This window comes from Poecilia reticulata, linkage group LG5 (assembly GCF_000633615.1).
Source record: "Poecilia reticulata strain Guanapo linkage group LG5, Guppy_female_1.0+MT, whole genome shotgun sequence".
Classification (NCBI taxonomy): Eukaryota; Metazoa; Chordata; class Actinopteri; order Cyprinodontiformes; family Poeciliidae; genus Poecilia; species Poecilia reticulata.
Genome location: NC_024335.1, coordinates 20,529,498 through 20,552,316, shown reverse-complemented (window position 1 = coordinate 20,552,316; position 22,819 = coordinate 20,529,498). Strand labels below are relative to the sequence as shown.

Genomic DNA, 22,819 nt, shown 5'->3' with positions numbered 1-22,819 from the left:
TGGAGAGGAAGGGAGGGAGAGGGGAGGGACGATGAGCAAAGTAATAAAAGCAAGGAGAGCACAACCAACGGAGGAAAAAAATAACAGAAGACAAATCTTCCAAAACAACTGGTGTGCATTGGACAACTTAGAAAGACGCACACCTCAAAGTGCACTTCACTAATGTAATATGCTCAACACACATAATTAAAAAACATTTTTCACAAAGTCAGTAACTCTTCACCGAAAAGCTAGCCTGCATTGTCATGACAACTCACACAACAGAGCGTAGTTTCATTTTCTTGTTGCGCTTTGGCACATACACGTCCACCATCTTCATGTAAATAAGGTAAAGTCCGTCATTAGTTCCTTTGGAGAAGTTTGAACTCAGTAACACAATGAACTTCAAGAGAGAACAGTTCACTCATGTCATAACTAAATGCCCTCTATAAGGGAGTGAATGCAAACTTTAACTGAAAAACTTTAAATCAAACTTCAGCTAATTTGCAAAAATACATGCCTCTCCGTTCACTTTAAACCAAACAATACAGACTTTTGGTCTATAACTGGATTTTGTCCAGTTCTGCTCGTGCAAGAGCCTTCTGCTGGTTTGCATCTGAAAGTTTCTCCAAAATAGAGACAAAGATACCGCCCTATGTGTGTGACGGTTCTGTCAGCTAGCGTGTGCGAACAGATGGGGAACATTAACTTCCAGATGAACCGAAAACTTGGGCCGCTGTCACCCTGGATTTGTCCAAGAAACTTTTTCGATTGGGCAACTCTCATAAGTTCATTTAGTTTGGTTCCCTTTCACACTGCAGCGTTCAAACCAGATCCAACACCTGGACATCATGCCGTTACAACAGCTGCTCATTGGGGTGCCGTCACAAAACTTTGTCTGATGCGAGCAGCGGGTGAGGCAGCGAGGTATTGAGCATGTTGCTCTGTGTATAAGAGATCAATGCAGCAGCAAAAAAAAAAAAAAAAAAAAAGGCCACGGGAAGTGAGAGACTACAGCGTGCTGCTGGGGTTACACAGATGATGAGAGCACTGTTCCCCATCTGCTTGACCGCGGTGCTTGTGTGGCTCTTTGTACAGGTCTGCAAGGGTCCATTTCATGAAATTTTATTAACAACCACAAGCAACTCGAATTTTTGTGACTGCATGTGCCATGTGAACAGAAATCTATCCAAGAGCAAAGGGGAAAATGGTAGGAGTGATTGATTTCAGCGATATTTTGATCTTTGCCTTTAAATTTCCAACCGACACTAAACTCGTTACTTTGCTAAAAGTCGAGTATGAAACGGAACGATACATCCACAGCATATAAACAATCATTTGTGTGTATGCAACAAATTGGACCGAGATTGTTATTCCCTGTTGTCCTTGATGTGGCAAGTGACCTACAAAACATAACTACAAAAAGTAAAAGAAAAGATTCTTTAAAGCCAAACAGAGAAGGATTTTTGAAAGAAACCAAAAACGAAAAGAGCACAAAATGAAAAACAGGGCAGAAACACAAAGAAAAAGAATTAAAAGGGTGGATTTCAGGTACAAAGGTGAAGAAATTTCAAAGTTAGGGAAATACAAACAACAGGAAAAGAAGAATGATCGGCTAAGAGAATACCAGAGGAAAGGAGGTTCGGTGTGCAGAGGACACAATCAGGGGAGACTGGTGGCTCGGCCCTTGATGGCCAGGACCCGACGAGGAAGACATGGGGTCAAGCCTGGCACATAGTTCCACAACTTCACCCTGCAGTCACTGGGGTCCACGGGAGGAGGAGGAAGGAGGAGGTGAGAGGAGAAAAGAAAAGTGCGGAGGAAACAGTTGGTCGTAGTGAGGATGGCGATGAAGCAAGAGAACAACAGGAGATGATTAATAAAGTTTAAGATGTGATGAAAGAAGACAGCGAGGAGAAGACCCAGACAGCTAAACCAGCACCATCTTTGTTTCACAATATTATGAAATCAAAGCTGCAGTTCAACACTCTCACCAACTCTGGGCTGAGCTAGCTGATTATTAGCTCTCGAAATGATTCAGTCTTCCTCAGAAAGATCACTCTTTAGGTAAAGGGCAATCTTTTTACTTCTGATCTTAACATTTTATATTGATGACAATTTGAACTTTATGTCATTTGGCATTTGTAACTCCAAAGCTCTCATTAAATAATTTCCAGAAGACTTCAATAAAGGACTACCTACAAATCATTTTACATGCATGAACAAACTGGAAACAAGAAAGTACTGGTTGAGGGTCATTTCAAACATACAGTCCCTTGCAAAAGTAATCACTGGTTTACATTTAGTGACATTACAACAGCAAACTTGAAGCTCATTTTGGAGTGTTGGTTTGTAACGTAACCCCTGACCCCCCCACAAAAAAAAAATGTAAATATCATTATAAAAGCTTTGAAGTGTGTGGCTATATAATGGGTAAAAAGTGAAAAAAGTTCCAATAGCCGTGAACATATTTGCAAGAAACTGTATAGAGCTGTAAATGGGCACAGTATATTTCTTTAAACATACCTGGAGGCGGTAAAGATATGCCTGGAGTTGGTGCATATGGCATTAATGGGGCTGTCATGACCTCTGACCTCTCCTATGGGCGTAAAGTTTTCCACATTCCACACCTTGAGCATGCCGCCCCGACAGGCGCTCAGCAACATGGGCCGGCCGGGTACGTAGGCCAGAGCGCACACCCAGTCCTTGTGGGCATTTGGGATTTGCTGTGAAGTCAGAGCAGACCAGCGTTAGGAGCCGAATAAAAGGAGAAAAACATCTGACATTCGATTCAATAATCCAGCAGGATACACTCGACATTTGGGTTGCTGCATTCTTTAAATAACAGCAGACACACATACATGTCCCCGCGTTTCATTTATAATGGAGCAAAAACGAAGTGCCTTGGGAACAACAACATATTCCTTGAATTAAAAGTGCACTTCGTTGTTGCCAGGCAACATAAAAGTACAAGTTTTTTTAGAGACCCGTTTTTAGACTGTGCTACGGCTATTCTTAGACGGTGTCTATTCACAGTGTGTTTTACAATGGCTTCAAACAGAATTCATGAGCAAGGAATGATCTGTTCACATCAACATGAAGGTCTGTTCTGCAGCAACGCGTGATGAAGGTGGGGACCTGTGAAGCTCGGAGTCCTTTATTTCTCAGGGTGAGCCAAAAGCATTTTAGTTTTACTTGACAATACAATTCATGGGGGTTTGTATAAGTTAAATCTTTGCCCTCAAATGGTCTTTGCTATTTTTTTTTCGTAAGGCTGTGTTTTTGCCTTGAGAAAATCTAAGGAGTGCCACAGAAACATCAAACAAAAAACCTCTGATTGGATATTGAGTTTTTTTTTAACCCAAGACTGTGATAAATCACCGCAGAGGTAAGATGTCAAACAAAATCAGTTCGCCCTTTTTCCCCTAAAACACAGAGCAAACACAGAGAGAGCAATTTAAATTTTATGCAGGGCTTTATTAAACTTTTATGACTCGTACAGTTTGGGGTTTTAATGCTGTTCTCATCTCAGCACATTAAGGTAGCTCGGAGCAGAGGAACACACACCAAGGAAGACTGCTTTTCTAAATTAATCCCCTTCTTTTTCTTGCACGTCTGTCATCTGTCACTGCCGATTTCATACATGTTTATTTGCTTTTAATGAAAGTACACCTAAAGGATTTCTCAGAATCTGTCATGGTTGAGACTTGTGCAGTAGATGTAATTTATTTTCCTGTTTATTTTTCACCCACTGTATGCTTTTAGATGTAAAGACACGCTTTTTCTAATTTTAAAAACACTGTATAGTTAGATCATCTTAATGCAGCACCTTCCTTGCCTATTAGAACTGCAGGTGAAGATAAATTTCACAAGAGCATGTAACCACAGATAACGTACATAATCCTCTACTTTATACAACTGAATGGAAAAGTGCATGAAATGTTACCAAATGCATACTATTATTACTATCTTGTTTTTACTTTGAGCAGATCTTTGGCTGCTGCAAGTGCAACACTTCCCTCCGTTTCTGCAGAAGACATGGTGGTTGCAGCATCATGCTATGGGGATGTTTTGTTCTGTTTAACTGGGTAACTAGTCCATATAGAGGGTAAGAGGACACCGGCCAAATACAAAGGGTTTATTTAATAAAACTATAGAATGCATTAGAAATGGGCTGCACAGTTTGTGTTGGGATATCGCAGAAAATACCCAAAATTTGTGACTGTAACAAAATGGGACGTGAATACTTTTTGCTGTATTCATCTATTTAACTTGATTCTATTTACTGATAAACAATTGTAAAACATGTGTGAAAGTTCAATGTAGGCTTCACTATCAATTGTTGGCAAGGGGGTGGGGGGAAGCATATGTGGTGCATCATTATGCATAAACAGAAATGCTGAGAAACGGTGCAGAACGACCTGAACGAGAAGACTTGATAAATATACATTAACACTCTCTGTGATAGCTTTACACATAAAAGTGAGAATCTGTCAAATCTTTTAAACACCTTACAGAGAATAATACCACACAGCAATAACAACAGTTACATAAACACTTACTACTCGGCAAAGCCGCACACACACTGTAAGCTGTTTGGGAAGGCTATATTGGGACATTCATCATGTCGGGTAGTGTGGGATCCACTAGACTGCAGTCTTGAGTAATTATAAGAATATTACTTCACATATTCCTCGAGGAAAAGAACAACAGAGGCTTCTTTTCATGGTGCTGGACAGGGCACAGCAGCTCCCAGTAATAATCCTGAAGAAGGCAGAGTTTCAGAGTCCACTGTAATATGTTACATTATTATACCCAAAGCCACAATTTGATCCCATTACATAATTATACAGAGATCGCTGAGTCGGGAGAAGGCTGTAAAATGGATGGTGTTGGCTGCTTCACAAATGTGGTTAAGGTCATAAGCTACAGTCCGCAGCTAAGAGAGAGCAGATTTAATTCCAGCTCTGGAAAGGAATAATTACGTCCTGTGATTTGGCTTTGTCTGTTTGAATAAACAAAAGGCAAAACAGAAGTTATGCAAAACAAACTGGGGAAAGTGATGTGCATGCAAATGAGTAAAACCACATCCGCCCACAAGCCAGTACGATTATGCATTATTAACAAACGCAGACAGCGGAGGATACACAGGAGACGGTGGAGAATCGCAGGAACAAAGGCGCGCTCCTCCACCGCTACCTGTGGCTGAGGTGTGAGCGGGCTCCGAGCTCCCCGCTGTTGACACGCCACTTTCCTGCCACATTACACATGACAACACACACACACTGCCGGCTACCTCTACACTGCGGGTAAGAGAGACATGAAGGGAGCGCTCGGGTAGCAGGAAGCTGGCCACCAGCTGAGCTTCCAACTGGCTGCTCAGTTCTCCATGGTTATTACAGAGACCGTTTAAATAAGAGCCAAGTCATTTTTAGGAGTGTCTGCATAGAATGCATGTCTCTGAATATGCAAACTGGACATCCATCCATCCATTTTCTTACACCCTTGTCCCTTAATGGGGTCGGGAGGGTTGCTGGTGCCCATCTCCAGCTAACGTTCCTGGACAGGTCGCCAGTCAGTCGCAGGGCAACACAGATACACACAGGACACACAACCATGCACACACACACACACACACACACACACACACACACTCACACCTAGGGGCAATTTGGAGAGGCCAATTAACCTGACAGTCATGTTTTTTTAGACTGTGGGAGGAAACCGGAGTAACCGGAGAAAACCCACGCATGCACAGGGAGAACATGGAAACTCCATGCAGAAAGACCGGGGCCGGGAATCAAACCCAGAACCTTCTTGCTGCAAGGCAACAGCTCTACCAACTGTGCCACTATGCAACCCACAAACTGGACAATGACCATTAAAAAAGTTGTGCATTTCATGACTTCTCTTATCAAACAAATATTTTAAATATGCAACAGTTTTACAATGCTTATAACGAGTCAGCTGATGGTACTGTTATTTACTTTTCTAACGACGCTTTGTAAATCTTTTAAAATCATGAAAACGAGAAACATCTGGCAAGACGTAAAACAACAAAAACTTGTCATTTAGGGCCTTTTATTAAATCATATATTGGTACCAGTGATAAGCAAACAATGTTAAAAGATGTAGTTAGCTTAACTTCAGTATGGTAGATTTAAGGTAATTCAAGTTATACCAATAAACATTTTATTTATAGTATATCCTTCATTTTGATGTTTAGTTTTTCTCAGTAGTTAGATACTACCTTTTATAAATACATTTCTATTATGCTGTGATAAACTAACATCCAAGTTGCTCTTTGCTCAAAGAGTAAAACAAATTTAGCATTAATAGCAAAAGAAAAATTCTCATCTGAACATTTAGGAACGTGAAAAATCTTTCTTTGATTTATTTAAGCTAATAATCGCTAATCTTAATTATTAATGACACACTTACAGTTTTCCTTGTAATGCTAGAGGCTAACCCAGAAAGTGTTTATTAGCATGCTGAAAATAATACCAGCAAGTACATCTCAAAGAAATGGAGAGATTTCATCTATGCATCTATATATATGCATGTTCACTCATCCTAAGATACAGAAATTATGCACTGATGTCACCACATGCGAATAAGCTCTGAGCAGCTTGCAAGGACTTAAACTATAAATGGGTAAATATTTCTATGCTTTCAACCTAAATGATGAGGTGCAGAGTTTTACAGAGTTCTGCTAGTCAGGAAGATGAAGCACAGTTGCAATACTTAAAGAGTTGCTCCACCGATCAGGAGCTTATGCTTATGTAGTGATGAAGTTCTTCACTATTATAACCAATAAGGGAGATCTTACTGCAGCTATCTACCTTGTTAGCATTTTAATTGCAGCACACTGTATGGAGCAGGCTGGACATTATTGCCCTGTAATTATGAGGGTCAAGAGATCAGGATTTAATTGCCTTCAAGACGTGCTCATTGTTCAACTTGCAGACTCATTCCATGTTTCATCAAGAAAGCACTCCACTAATTCAAATGTGCGAATTATTATCCCCGTGATAACAAAACATCCCTCCTCCTGTTAACTCAACCCAGTGAACCTTCTCAGTGTCAGCAGGAGACAATACACTAGGATCATGTAGCGCTCTGTACAAGAATCACTTTGCAGCTGTTAACATGTTTTAAACATGACAAATACATGTTTTGTATGCTGCACTCCTCATACATGCAAAACAACACAAACCTGTGTGAGCTCCTGCTGCTCCAGCTCCCACTTCTTGATGCCATTGTCTCGCGAGCCGCTGAACAGCACGTCTCCCTGCACGGCCAAACATTCAATGCCGTCGTAGTGCGGAGGCTCAAAGTTATGAGCTGGACCCACATTACCCAGAGTTCCTTCTGCCACGTCAAATATCTCAAGAGAAAAAAAGAAACGAGCATTATTTTGTGCACTTAGATTGTTAATACAATACCATCCAAAATTAAAGCTTTCATACTACCCATTTCAAATTTTGTCACCATACAACCACAAACTACACAACAAGCGTGTGTCCTTTGCCTATATTCAGCCTTCATACTCTAAAAAGGTTTGTTAAAACAACACTGCTGAATAAACAGCTTTATGGAGACCGCAGACGGGTCAAGAATTAAGCTGTGAAGATGTTTTAATGGCGTTATGTTAGAAAAAAAAAATCCTACCATTGAAAACAGCTGGAACACTAATGCTAACTCTGGAGGAGCTGCAAAGATCCGTACCTCAGGTGAGAAAAATTTAAGCAGGTGGGATAACTAGTAGTCAATACATAGCAAAACATTACAAATTACCCTGAACATACCATGGTCAGACATGATGTAGGGATAACTTTTCTTCAGCAGGAAATAGGGTAGCTGGTCAGAGTTGATGGGACAATATGTGGGGCTAAATACTGTGAAATCCTGGAGGAAAATCTAGTGGAGGCTGCAACAGATGTCAAATGGAGGTGGAAGTTTCCTTTCTAGCAAGACGGCAATAAATACACAGCCAGAGGTAACTGAATGGTTTGGCTCAAAATATATTTCTCTTTAAATGGCCCTGTCAATGGCCTGATCTTAAAACAACTAACAATCTGTGACAAGACCTGAAAACTGATGTTCACAAATGCTCTCCAAAGCAACATGCCTCAAAAGTTAACAGGTTATAATTGCAGCAAATTAATGCAGTTGACTGACAGAGCTGAATACAAATGAAAACCACAATGTTTTTATGTACAAAGAAAACAGCATCCTTTTTTTCTACTTCCCAATTAATCAAATCCAAATAAAATTAGTTTTTATAATTTGTGATTGCAAAGTGACAAAATGTAAGAAAAGTCGAGAGTGTATGAATACTTTTCCAGAGTACTGTATTTATACTTGTGAGCTGTACCTTGACGTAATGGTCTTTGGAGCCAGTGATGACCTGGTCTTTGCCCAGAAGAGACTGTCCCACTGTCAGACACATGACAGAACCGATGTGGCCTGAGAGTTTGCCTGTTGCCTGCATCCTGCACAAAGAGACACCCACACTTAGGAGAAGATGAAACAAAGGTCTGGGACATTCATTACGGAAAATAAAATCCGATTTTCAAGCCGTCTGTGTCATCAAATGAAGACACCTTCCCTCTCTTGCGTAAAGTTGAACTATTGCGACACACTGATGCCTCTGGCAGAGAAGGAAGAAATGCCTAATTTGTTCATTTTTCATTTCTTGGGGGGGGTTTCTTATGCATCATTAAATACCTTGGAGCCCCTCAGCGCAAACTGTCTGCTCCAATCTGTTGATCACTTCTCTTTTAACGCGTAAAAAAAAAAAAAATGAAGAAAATGAGGCCTTACTAAAACATGTCAAAAAATGACTGTGGAAAACACCGACTGGCTTCCAACACATTTTTGAGATGTCTGTACTTTTCCCCATGTTAAATGTGACAGAAGAAAGGGATGGATAAAGGATAAATATACAAATGGATGGATGACAAAATAATCAGATAGATGTTGGACAGACAAGCAAAGCGAAGGACAAATGGCTGACGTTGAATGGACAAACCGATGGACGGACGGACAAAATGAACGGTGGACAAATGAACAGACGAATGGGTCAATTTTGGACAAACTGACAGGTGAACGAACTATGGGCGGATTGGCAGCATAATGATATAGTTAATACTAGATATAAAGATGGATCATAGACAGATAAATGGACAAAACAATTGGAAGAATGCCAGAAAAAACAAACAAAGAACAATTGACAGATCTGTGGATTTTGGGAGAATTGATAGAGGAGAGTTGGAGAAAGTGACTGATGGATGGTTGCTCAAACAAATGCGAATTTTGGACAAACCAACATTACCAATGTGTTGATAAAAAGCTCTCTTCTTTTTAAAGACTTATCAGAAACATAAAGATCAACAGATAAACAGTGGATATCTAAGTGACTACATAAGTAACCAAAGAAGAAAAATGCTATGTAAAACACTTGTTACAAATGTACCTGTTAAGGTCCCACATGCGAACAATATTTCCAGTAGCAGCATACAGCACAGATCCTGACGGGTTGAGCGCTATCTGGTTGATCTGACACTCGCCCTGAGCAAAGGTGATTGTCCGGGTGGTTGTGCCAGCGCACGCGTCTCCTGTAACCACCTGCCCTGACGACCTGTCAGGGGGTAAAGAGAGGTCAAGCAGTGTAAAAGAAAAAAGAAAAAAATGATCAAATGTAGGAAGAGGCTCCCGTGATTTTCTCTAAAAGCACTTCAGTTTAATTTGTCACTTTAATGCAACATGAAGCACATCGCTCAAGGGGAAAAAGAGCATATTTGTACATCATCTTTTACTGAAGTGTTTCAGCAATCTCAAAACTCTGCCATCTGGTTGATTTGGGAAACAAGCTTACGTGAGCGTGCGTATGCACTTGGCGGAGTCACGGATGTCCCACACCTTGATGTATGAGGTGGAGACGCTGAAGGCCAGACCAGAAGAGGGGCAATATTTTACAGACACCACGTTGTTTGGGTGGCCTTTGAGGGTGGCGATCTCCTGACCTGTGACTAGATTCCACATCTTACAGGTGCGATCTGAAGACGAAAACAGGAAAAGTTGGATTAGGATCCGAGGTTTTCTTCTAAATCTACAATACAATTCACTTTCTGTCTGCGCACCCACTCTTCTGTGACATTTCATTCAGCTCTTCATTGTACGGCTGGAATAAAACAGAAGAACTTTGGTGTTGTGTGTAATTTGTGAAGTAATGCCATTCGGATTGATGTTGGTTTTAATGCTGCAAATATCACACATGCATTACTGACACCTTAATATCAACAGCTTGTATTAAACTCTATGCAATGTGCATTGCAAAACATCCTAATGGTAATGTAATTTACATCGCATTTCTTTCATATTTGAGATTAAATATAGATTAATGCCACTTCGTGGGTGATCTCAGGGAGGTTTAATTTAGTACAATAGTGGAAAACAGAGTGGAAGTCAAAAGTGTGTTACAAAAACTGCGCACAAACCAGAAGGACAACGGCAAGCTGGGAAACAAAGTTCATTCAAGTCATCGTCTCAAGAGCCACAACACACAAACGTGTCCAGGATTAGACCTGTTGCATTTCTTATGTTGAGCCAATGGTGAATCACAGACATTGTAGAAATGCAATTTGGGATTATTTTATAAAATACCTGCTGTTTACACCATTTTTGTTTAGTTAAAATTGGTTATGCAGTGTAAAACTCACGTTTTCTTTCTACAAACAGGAACAGATTTTGGTTTCAAATCACTACCAAATGCAGTGATAACATTCGCAACATCGTATTACAAGTATTTTAAGGTGACCTACTTGTGTTTTTTCAACTATGCATGCCTCTGTGAGTCTTTGTGTGTGTGTACCTTTAGATCCAGTGAAAAGCAGCTCATCTGTAGCGTCCACACACAGAACCGGCTTCGAGTGGCCCTCGGCAACAGAGACGCACTGGAGGGGTGCTGTCCGACCCCCCTTTACACCTCCAATGGGATTGATCACACCCCTATGGGTCAAAAAAAACACCGAAACCCCATCAGTTTCCAATCAGTTTAAATGAGAAAGGTCAAATGCGTTTTGTTTGTTTTTTTTAGATCAAAAGTGGATGCACAATAAAATAAACAAGCTCGCAGTGAGCATGCACACAAAACACACAAGAAACCTTTCTGCAACCAATGCAAAGCCAGTTCATTTTTGAACTATTTCCCCTAAGAAATAATAATAATAACAATGCTAAGTATTGTTCAGTGCCATTTTATTACACTTCCAGCACAAACCACAAATTATTTTGCTTGGGCATGAAAGACCAGTTCAACGTAGTGCATAACTGCAGAGTACAAAAAAAGAAGTGTTTTTTATTTATTTATTTTTATTCTTTTTTTTTTTTTTACAAATGCAAATCTGAAAAGTGTGGCATGTATTTGTATTCAACCCCGTCTACGCTGAGAAACTGTACAAAGACAATCGAATAAGACCATGGTAACTCTGGAGGAGCTTCTCTTCTTCAGTCAATACAGGGAAACCATTCACAGATAAGGAAAACTCAAGGCAATTCTGGAAGAAAACCTATTGGAGGATATGAAAATGTTGTGACTGGGGTAAAGGTTCAGCCTCAGAGGATGCAGTACTATTATTGTTCAATAAAAGTCCAGTCCCACTGCCATGTGTTTTGTTGTCAAAAACTTGAAATTTGTTCAACACTTCTGTTGCTGGATCATTTTTCTTTTCAGCAAAGTTGGTAGAGGAATAACCCAATAAAAAGACTAGTAAGTACAGATTAAGGCAGCACTCACCACTGCTGAATAAAGCAGCTCAACACTCTTGCATGGCACACCTGTCCAGAGGTGGTCGACTGAGCTAATAATGCCATTAACTTCATGACCTCTCTGTACAGAAGTCTGTTTGTCTTGCCTTTGTGTTTAACCCTTCCCTTCTCGCCATGACAAAGTCATTAAGCCAACCACTACTGCCACCAACTAAATGTTGTCAACAGCAAAATGCTCAGTGATCAGCCTCTTATGTGCATTTCTCCTATAAGAGCATCTCTGTACTTTTTCTTTAACATAGAAAGTACTACCTCTGTGTTTCCTCTGTGCTTCCTCTGTGTTTTTGGGGTGTCCGCTTGGTCTGTTCAAACCCCAATGGACTACAGGAGACCGAGTGTCAAAGTAGAGCTGGAGCTTCCTTCATATTAAACGGGAGTCTTTCCTTTCCCTTCGCCACAAGCTAGCTCAGCAGGAGGGCATCACAGTCAGTGACTCGATGTAAACAACCAGGCTTCCTGACACAGAAAACTTTATAAAACTGTTGGAAAAATAATCTTAGTTTGATCAAACTGCCTTTGAAACTGTAATTGAAATTTTGTGCCAACACTTTGAATACTTCTCCTACAATTATGCACTACTTTGTGTCAACCTATCACACCGAATCTCACTGACGCCCACTGAAGATTTGTGTCATACAATGACAAAATATAAAAAGTTGAAAGGTTTTTAGTATTTTGGTATGTCCTCGCGATATTGGAAAAACAACACATTGATGTTGTCTTAAGCTCTCCTCGCTCTCTCTGATCTGCTCCCTTTTTGTTGCAGAGCAACCCAATTAACTCACTACAGCAGTAAAATTCTGCTCCCTTATTTTACTTGTCAGTGTGTCGCCTCTTCTTTATAGCCCCACATACACAGACATGTATTACGTGCACTCATGCTCTCGAGATGGACCGCCACAAACTCTGTCCCCTCCCAACCTTCCCAAGCTATGTCCCTGTGACAGGCCAGAGTCCCAGAATGCCTGGAGAGCAGTCATCAGAGTGAGACGGAGCAGAAGGAGGGTGAGAGAGGGAAAAAAAATTGGTCCCTGGTGGATTTCCTGGGTTGTATGCTGCACACAAGTGAGGGTGCATGTATGTGAGAAAGTGTGAGAAGAAGTGCAAAAGATACAGGGACAACCAGAGGATGTGAGAAAGTAAAACTGTGACTTGCAACACCAAAAAAACATTCTGAACAGATTTGTTTCTACACAAACACGGTTCACTGTGTCAAAGATGGCAACATGCTCCACTCATGTGCACAAGGAGATGAAGAAAACACAATTCAAATCACAAACATGAAAACATACTTCATAAATCTCGCTCAAAGCACGTAAAATGGCCAGCCAATTAAAAACAGAAGTCTCATCCATGAGCCATTAAAAAAAAAAAAAAAAAAAGTGAAACATGCATGCCTGCCAAGATTCACGAAGCACAAAAACTCAACTCATCGGCACAGAACAAGCTCAAAAGCAATTATTAGCAAAAAAAAAAAAGTCACAGTCGAATGAACAACTCTACGAACAATGAACTCCATCTTGAGATCCTGGAATATCCTTATTGACACATGCAGCACACTGTAGGCTTTTATCCCCACAAACGGGAGGTAGAGTCTCGGCTCCTCCACAGCCAAATGTCTTTAGGGACTCAGAGAGAGGGCTATGTGGCACGCGTAGTTTAGGTGGAAACAAGTTGTCCAGTTAGTAACTTCTCCAGGGATTACAGGGCAAATGTTCAGAGTGAAGTAGAGTCACAAAATGCTTGTCTTGATTTTTTTTGTTTTTTGTTTCCCCCCCCCATTTTAAATCACATTTCTATTGTAGATTAAGCAATTTTAAGCTACACTCATTTTACAAGTCCTATTTTCCTACTAAGTTTAGAGGTTGAATGCTGTACATTTCAGCAGATACAGAAAATTCTTGATAGGACTCAAGAAATGCAGAAAGACAAAGATGCGGTGGCATCACAAAGGGAGGGATCTGGGTTAAGGGGATGAACGCACAGCAATGCCTAACTCACCTGCCAGATAGTCTTCTGTGCATAATGTTTTTATGGATATGAATTGAAAACCGAACGTATTATAATTTAATATGATATACTTTCACAAAATTAGTACGCATAAAAAAAAAACGGTGTCAAATAAATATACTGCTGAATAGATCTTCTCCATTATTTATAAATAATACCAAACTTCTTTAGAAGCACTTCAATAATAATAATAACAATAATAATAATGATATACATTTTTCCCCACTTAGATAGTGTGCAACCAAACTACTTTTATTTGACAAAAGCAGTTTTGGACGACTTCAATTTGAAAGCTTTCTATCCTGCGTGTTGTTTTCCTCTAAATGACAAGCGGCACTGCTGCCTAATGCAGCACTTCATATCTTACAATGAAGCGACACTACAAATGACAGAAATAGTTCCGGTTTTATCAGCGTCTGAGGACAGGATATCATGGTCTACTGTGCTATGCACTCCGCGAGAGCTGCTAATGGATGTTGCAGGGCCAAGACCCAAGAGACCAGCACTAATGAAAACATGGAGGGAGATCAGCATGTGCGCTCCGAAGTACAGAAACAAACTGGCAGAAGGAATTTCAGGAAAGTCTTTTTGTGTGTGCTAGAAAAGATCAAAAATAGAAATTAATGAGAAATATGGTTCATTATAATTGAAGAATATTTCTTCTATTTTTCTAGAATACCAAGAAAGTTTCAACATCTGGGTTGTAGATGAACATTCCTGATGTAATGTTGGATTGTAGTAGGTTTTTTAATCTAAGTGTCTGGCATCACATCCCAGGACTGTTTGTTTTATTAAAGTGAGCAACATTTTGTTAAAATGAACAACTTTTAAAAATGTACCATGCGAGAGAAACTCGAATCTCATAACTGAAAGAATAAAGTGACGCTGAAGACATTTTGCAAAGTAGTAAACTAACTGCTAAGTGTATTGTTCAGACATTTTCTCTTTAACCCCACAATTATTGACAATTATTAAAACTATGTATAAAAAGCCTTCAGATGAAATTATATTATTGGTGTAGCATAATTACACATGGACAATTTTAAATCCAACATTTGAGGATAATTGTAAAGAAATGACCAGCGACACAATTACAGGCACCCTAACAAGCTCTTTAAAACAACTGGAACAGAATAATTATTCATTATATTTTCTACTTAGTTAGTTAGCTGTTCATAAGCGTTTCCAATGAGCACATGAAAAGAGAGATAAAGGCACCGACAAAACATTCTTACACTGCCAAGTATTAGAGAGCTGCAGAAAAGAGTGGCATCAAGTCTCCATAATAACGATGGGGAAAAAATAACCCATGCCCTCTGATAGGTGGAGGATCTATGATGCTGTGGGCCTGATTCCCTTTTAAAAGCCCTAGGAACCTTGTTACAGTGTATGGCATCATGTATTCAAAGCAAAAACATTAGGATAATTTAATAAAAAATCTGGGGGACTTTGTAACTTTTAATAGGATTCCTAGTCAAATCACCACATGTTACATAATCAACATTTTTCCTCTGGCCTCTGGAGGATAAGCAGAAGAGAAAACACAAGAAAGGGAACAGAAGTCTCTTCAGAATGATCAAATATTCCTCTTTGTACCCTCAAACCTTGTCAACCTTGTGAAATGCTATAGGAGACGCCTATAACACAATGTGTTGACGGCAAATAATTGTGCCTCTATCCAAAACACTTAACAGAAAGAAATAGCATTCCTTAATAGGAATGTTAAGAAATAATTGCATTGTATAATAGATGTGTGCAAATTAAGATTAATATTTTTCAAAAAAGATGATTCAATGTTATGCTAGTGCGATAAAAGATGCCTTAATTTCCATGCGTTTAGCATTTATATGGAACAACAGTGAACTGTGTTGCACTGTATACGAGTCTTGAAAGTTGGTTTCAAACATCCTCTTTAGCCGCTGCTCATTCAAGTACTTCACAGCTGGAGATTTTCACAGCTGGAGATGTGCTCTCGCAAGTGGAAATCTTCCAGTGTGTTGCAATGGCTGACTGCACAGAAGGCTGGACATGAAGATGTACACATTTTTTTTTTTTTTTTCCCCCCCTCACCATGTCAAGAGAAGCAGATGAGACTCCTTGCTTGAACATATGCAAGACGTTGATGAGGGAGTAGAAAGCAACATGCAGGTCGGCAGAGCGGATTAGCTGCTGGCGTGTCATGCTGGCTCACTCCATCACTCTACTAGCCTTACAGACCAGGTACTTGTTGGAGGTAATCTACCATGAGACGTCCAAAATGAATGGTGTGAACGCACGCTTTCTGACTTGTGCCACTTCCACAAGATGTCGGAACTCTTTCAGAGTGGCGGATTGTGTTTGTTAAAGTAAACCCTTAGGGACATGTGGTGTTCGAAAACCAGAAAACGTCTGGTTTTCAAAATAAAAGCAGGTCATTGGGGTGAATCCAGACTGAAGACAGCGTTAATGTCTTAGATTTGACGAGTAATCTTTTATTTTTTTGTACTATTAAAAGATACAGTAATTGAGGTAAGTTTTAAGATGCTGCACGTTGAGGATTTATGAGATTCATAGTGAATAGTTAACATACAGCTGAATAGAAGAGTCCATCCCTTAGTTTTGTTGCAGCTTTTGGACCAACCAGGTCAACAGTCATCCTTGAAAAATAAGTATACAGTAATATGGTTGGGGGTTTGTTTTTAAACAGTACAGCAAGCTTTGATTTGCTAACCTCAATTTTAAGCCTTTCAGCTAAAAATAAACTAATATTCCTATTAGCCTTTGCAAATACAGCTGTTATGCCCCCTTATGCCTTTCAACAGTGGGACAAAGAAAAGCTGTATGACTCGTACAAGTCTTGCATGGAACCACAAAGAAACACAGCATGGCAAAGACAGGAAAAGCTACCTATAGTTAATGCATGCATTTCACAGTGACTTCAACCATGGAGGACTAAAGGGAGAGGCGAAGGTGAAAACAAGACACCACACAAGTTAACAGGCAAAACGGGAAAAACTTAGAGTGACAGACACGATTCCTCTACCTGAGCACCTCGGAGAGCGAGGAGTCGCTGTCATCCGACCTGGAGGCAGAAGGGGAGCGAGGAGAAGGCGGGAGGTGGGAAGAGGAAAGGGTTAACCACGCTAAGAAAAGACAGAAGGGTTACTGCATGGCAAAGGGTTAAAAAAGGGAGCACAGACTAGTAGAAAGGGGTTCAGACATAAGTGCACAAACAGGCAGGAAAGTTCAGTCAAAAATAAATCTTGTTCAGTGAGATTATATGCAAGTCACTGAACAAGCTGTATTATTTGACCAATGTCAGTCTCAATCCAGCCACACCAACACTCAACATTAAATGGACCTTTAAGTTTTGTTAAACATTACGGGTTAAAAGGTTTGGAAAAGCTTGGAGAAGTAAAGAAAATTTACATTCTGGTCAAGAGCTGAGAAGACAAAAATAGTCATAGAAAAATGTACACCTAGCAGCCTGTTAGCCTAGCTCAAAGCTAGTTAGCTTAGAATGATATCTGTCAACAGCAAAAACTGTCTGGATCCAGTCAAAATACATACTAGACTATGTTGGCTTTCAACCTATAAAATAAATATGATTCATGAAATCATGTAGTGACTTTAATTGGCCTTTTTTTTTTTTTTTTTAGCTTAATAAGACCCAAGCAGTGACCAGCTGCTTAGGTCAAAGCCTCAAAGATTAGACCTGTGAGCCAATTAGTGAATGCGCTATACTTAAATGCTATAGGCCACCAACATCTCTTCAGTATGTTAGCTATATTCAGTTTTAGTGAGGTATTTAAGCAGAGGGGGGAAATAACAGATATTCAAAAAAAATTATGTTCTAGACACCTCTATGGCTCATTCAGGCAGAAGGCAGAAAGTACTGACACAAAAAGTGGCCTGATTATCTTTGCTTTTAAACACAGTCATTGAACGTTCTGGATTTAGAAATGTTTGGAAATCTTTTAGTAAGGTTCTGTGTTCTCAAGGGAACCACTGTTTCAGAATCACTGGCCATCTAAAGACCATTTAAAATGCTGACCAAATAATCATGTCATTTTTGTTTTAAATGAGCGACAGCTTTCCCTCACACATAATGTGACAAAACATGAGCTTCTATAATAAATAAGGCTAGAAGAATTGTTTTTAATCCCATTCTCTTAAAATTCTTATTTTTTCTCAAACTAGATTTCAAAAATTGTCTATAAAACTCTGATTGTTGCGTTTAAAGTACTAAAACAAAGATTATCTTTATTCTACACTGATTCTAAAAGTTATTCACTAAAGCTAAACTGATTGCTGCCGCCTGTTCGCTTGTGTTTTGTGAACAAACAAGATGGATTAGCGCCGTCAACATTCTCACATATTGCTCTTGAAGAAAGCAAACAGTCGCATCTCCAAAAATGTCAAACTGTCAGTTGAAACAAAATAAAAACTTAAGGGGATTATCAGGGGGAAAAAACAAAAAGGGCCGCTCAGGAGGAAACACTGATGTCAAGATAGTTTCGCCAAAGGTCGCAGATTAGTTGCTCTTTGACAATGAGGTCAGGGTCACTTTTTAAATTGAATCTTTGCTGACATTTTCAAGACATTAGTACAGAAAACGGATATCGGAGGGCAAACAGGATTAACAGAAGGGGGGGGGGGACTGCTGAGTTAAGGACAAACCCAACAACCATGCCACACTCAAAACTCAAACAAGTTCTGTATGGAAAAATGACAACATAATGTTGAAAATTATATTCAATCGTCTCGTATTTGTCACCTTGTGTTTTTTTTTTCTGATAAAAATTAAACCAAAAGTAATCTAAATATTCTGTAGGCATGGGCCGGTAACTGATTTCAAAGCATGCCTGTGTTTTAAAAGATTTGTAACCCCTTATAATTATCCATCAAAATAAGAAAGAAAAGAATTTACTTATTTAGCAATTATCACAGACAAAACCACAAAGTGCTACTTGTGGTCAAAAAATTGATAAATACCCATCAAATGTTAGCTAGAAAAGTATAAATAGTTGAAAAACGTCATTTTGTTTCTATGGTTTTAAGCTAAAAACAAAAAGTACCAGAGTTTTGTCTGGCTCTATGGAGCATAAAGTTATGATTCTTTGCCTTTTGTTTTATATAAATTCCACTAAAATTTAGGATTATCCTACTGTAAGCATCTTATACTGGCCCATGCCTAGTTCTAGGGTGGATGAAGTAGCAGAGCTAAAAATTCACAGCAATTTATCCATTTTTCTCTTTTATAGCAACTTTCCCCAAAAGCCTTGAAAAATGTGTTGCTTTTTCAAATATAATGTGAATTCTGACTGCATTTGATGATTAAAGCCAAAAGATAAAACAAGAAAAGCGTTTCAAATTTGTTTATTTTAGGTTCACCAGCTTTTTTGAAACTCGTATAAAAGGCTTGATTCTCGTCTCGTAGGCAAAAAAAAAAGTCTTAAACATGAATGAGTGATTAGAGAGTAAAATTTCTTTTTTTGCATTTTACAAGATGCAAAGGGATGTTTGAACTTGAAAAGATGTGGAAGAGCTTCATTAACACAATTCCTCATTTCTCATCATTTCAGAGGTTTTGTGCTTTAAAAAAATAATAGACACATGTAACCATGTGTCTAATACATGAAGTGGTAAAGTTCAAAAGGTTTCAGCAGTGGAATAAAAATGATTAACTTGGAATGAAAACACTTTTTGAGCAAAACATTTACACGCCCCACATATAACAAAGACACAAACAGATGGTGTCCTTCCAAATAAATAAAGAAATTCCAAGACTGCCAACAAGAACACATGAGAAAGGGAAAAAATACAGAATTCAATCCATACTGCTGCATCATGTTGTAGAAGAGTATTTTCCTGGGGCAACCTGATGATAAGAGACCTTAAACATAAACACCCTCCCACGCCGTGTTAACTCAAAATGGCTTCCATCAACAACAGCTGCACGAGCACATGACAAGTGCCATCCCATTTACCTACCCCTGGTCCAGATAATGAGGAGCCACAGGCTCCAGCACACACAAAGTCAGCAGTTACTAGCACACACACACACACACATAACACCCTGACTGATTCCTCAAAGCAATCTTGCTAGCAATTAGGGTTCTATAAAGCCAGGATATTCAACGACTTAATAACAGACGGAGAATAAAAATAAAAAATAAAAAAAACCTGCAAATGCTGGCTGAAATTAACCACTGACATTTGTCAGAGTAGGATGTTGGAATTGATTGCGAGCAGGAAGGGAAGCAAGTCCTCATTTCTGACTGGGCTCTCCTTCAGCTGACATTGGTCCCATAAGACCTCCCCTCCTCAGTTTGATGTAACCAAGTAATTACATTGCAAGAAGTGTCTTTTTACACTTTTAAGTGTTAACACCGTTAAAGAAATATAGCAGACAACTTCAAAACTACTGCACAATGCAGATTTTGGGACGGTTCCATTTACATTTTCAAGATAATTAAAGTTTTGGGGGCATAATCTTGTTCAAAGAAGCAAAAAGAAAGTGACTTGAAAATGCATAAATACACATTCAATTTTCTAGTGGCAAAAGACCTGAAAATTGAGAAGACCTTAAAAATATAATCATGGAAAACCCAGGGCTGAAGTTTAGCACTTTGTTGTGATCTGATGTTTATCACATCCCAACAAACTTTTAAGGGAGATGAATAGTTTGTAAAGGAGCTACATTGCATCTGTCACTTTTACATTCTGTTTGCCAATTTACACAACAACATTAACCTGTTCTCCCACAATATTGTCAGCATTGCAAAATTCAGCTGATCTGATTTTTGAAGCATCTTATGGCCTTTCCAACATAGCTTTCTGGACTTTCTGAAACACTTAATATTAATGGAAGAAAATAAAGTGTGTAAGTGGGATTCAGTTCTACATTGCTCTCCGAAGGCATTGCATGTAATGCATCTATAAAGCCTGACAACACAGAGGTGAAAAAGAAGAAGAAGAAGAAAGAAATGACTTGAAGGGCAACTGAACTGAGCAGATAAGAATGTGGGTGCAAAAAGTGCACAGCGTCTGTTCGGGTCTCTGCAGGACGGTACTCACTTGTCCAGAGCAGAACCTTGCGCTTGGTTGCTGGTCAGTCTGGAGAAGACGTTACGATCATTCCTTGTCCTTAAAGGAGGTGAGGAGGGGGGAGTGTAGACATCAGTGGGCCTGATGAGGAATTAAAGAAATAACAACATGTCAGTGAAAACAGTTGAGCTAAATTACATTACTCAGTAATCGGGTCTCCATCTGATCTTGAAATTGTGCGTACCTGTACGAACGGTCGTAAGATTTCCTTCTTGTAATGGGGGAAGTGTCATAACCTCGAGACTGCCTAGGACTGTGACACAAACAACAGAAAAAAACCTAAGCTTTTGGAAAGACCATTTCAGTCAGTGAGCGTTTTCTAAATCAGGAAACTAAACATTAAATCGCAGCTTCAATCCGATGACTTCCAGTTTAAGTCGCCAGTCAAAAAACAACAACAAAAAAACTCAAAAATGTGAGATTTTCTTGTCGGTGAACCCAATATACTTAAACACAACCGCACCCTGGTGATTACCGTCTTCAGAGTAGAAACTGTTGTTGGGCAAAGTCTTAAGGTTAACCACTATCAATATCAGAGATGTGTTTGGAAATTAAGTGAGACGGTGCTCAATCGCTGTAAGAAGTCGGTTGATAGAAAACTGTACTTTCTTCAACATATCAAGATGTGTACGACCATCTGGACATTCTTTGGCTATCATCTTTAGTGGTACTCATTAGAAATGTTATTAACTATTAGTGTTGCAAGTACTATTTGTACAAAAAAATTGTGATGCAGAGCTGAGAAGCAACATGTGGATGGAGATTTTGAAAAGTCAAAGTATGAGTTGAAGTTGGCAGAAAAAGAACAAATGCTGGTGGCGAGTGGTGAAACTGGGAATGACGTCTAACTTAACTCTACTCCAGTTGCTCAAAAACTAGTCAGATTTGTTCCCTGAAATACTCCATGTACTGCAAAGATCATAGCAACATCTTCAGTACAGGAAGTTGTAAAGAATTGTGACAGTAAATAGGAAAAACTACAAATAAACATTAGATACCAAGTATGGATCATGAGTTAACAGCCACTCACAAGCAGAAGAATAGAAACAATTTTTTGGAATGCTTGTTTTTTTACATTTTCTTACAGAACTCAGTATTTGCAGCACAAAGATTTACAAACAAGATTTAAAAAATCTGCCACAAAATTCTGGTTGGGGTATCTGAACAAAAAAGATCTGTAGTTTTTAATAAGTTCACCCCACTTGGATCCTGAGAGTAATTTCAAACATCTAGTCTGTTCCTGTCACCCTAAAATTAAAAATTAATCACCATAGTTTACTTCTCCATGACTTACAAAGTGTGTCCTCTGACAGGAAGGCTGATTGTGCGGGACGCTCGCTCCCTGTGAAAAGGGTCCCGGAGAGGCACGCTCAGTGCCAGACTTCCTGGAACGAGACCCAAGCCGTCCTCCTGGATATCTGTGAGTGAGGCCAGGGACTTGGTGATGTGCTGCTGCTTGCTGCTTGATGAGGGATCCAGGATGGGGCCGAGGTACTCCGCCGACACCGCCTTCATCTGGGCCGAGAGGCGAGGCTCCATCTGGGTGAGTCAAGTGAAGCCATTGTGTTACAAAGAACCAGAAAAGGCCAGGGTGAACTGAGAAAGGAGGGCAGTGGGATGACAAAATATCAAAAGATATAATAATGAATGCTAAGAATGATTCCAATGCATGTTTTGGTGAGGAAATGAGTGAAGACAAGGAAGCATAAGATGCTTAGCAAATAAGTATTAATGTTGAATAAAAACAAGAGACACTAAAGTCTAAAAAGGACCAACATAAACAGAAGATCTGCGTCAACTCTAATGGTTTTCTGCCATCAAGGTTTAAGTGTTTGCTTCTACTGCCTCCCTGTGGTGTCAAGCAGTGGAAGCAGACGGACAAAAACCTCAAGCACCAACACAAAGTGAT

The 22,819-nt window shown here is 39.5% G+C and overlaps 1 protein-coding gene across 8 annotated transcripts in view; it reads right to left on the bottom strand.

Annotated features, from left to right (window-relative positions):
* The window catches only part of kif21b (kinesin family member 21B), a 68,529-nt gene that overhangs the window by 6,865 nt on the left and 38,845 nt on the right, over window positions 1–22,819 (bottom strand). For 2 of the 8 annotated variants that reach the window (XM_017304879.1, XM_017304882.1), the window contains exons 24-34: window positions 22,205–22,449; window positions 21,095–21,163; window positions 20,881–20,991; window positions 16,844–16,882; window positions 10,856–10,992; window positions 9,860–10,040; window positions 9,458–9,622; window positions 8,357–8,474; window positions 7,196–7,366; window positions 2,506–2,705; window positions 1,607–1,741 (exon numbers count right to left, since the gene is read on the bottom strand). In XM_017304879.1, coding sequence (XP_017160368.1) covers window positions 1,642–1,741; window positions 2,506–2,705; window positions 7,196–7,366; window positions 8,357–8,474; window positions 9,458–9,622; window positions 9,860–10,040; window positions 10,856–10,992; window positions 16,844–16,882; window positions 20,881–20,991; window positions 21,095–21,163; window positions 22,205–22,449 — 1,536 coding nt within the window. In that variant the 3' untranslated portion in view covers window positions 1,607–1,641. Of the gene's footprint in view, window positions 1–6; window positions 1,420–1,606; window positions 1,742–2,505; window positions 2,706–7,195; window positions 7,367–8,356; window positions 8,475–9,457; window positions 9,623–9,859; window positions 10,041–10,855; window positions 10,993–16,843; window positions 16,883–20,880; window positions 20,992–21,094; window positions 21,164–22,204; window positions 22,450–22,819 lie in introns of those variants that run through there. The other 6 variants (XM_017304883.1, XM_017304884.1, XM_017304880.1 and 3 more) reach the window with 5 other exon arrangements.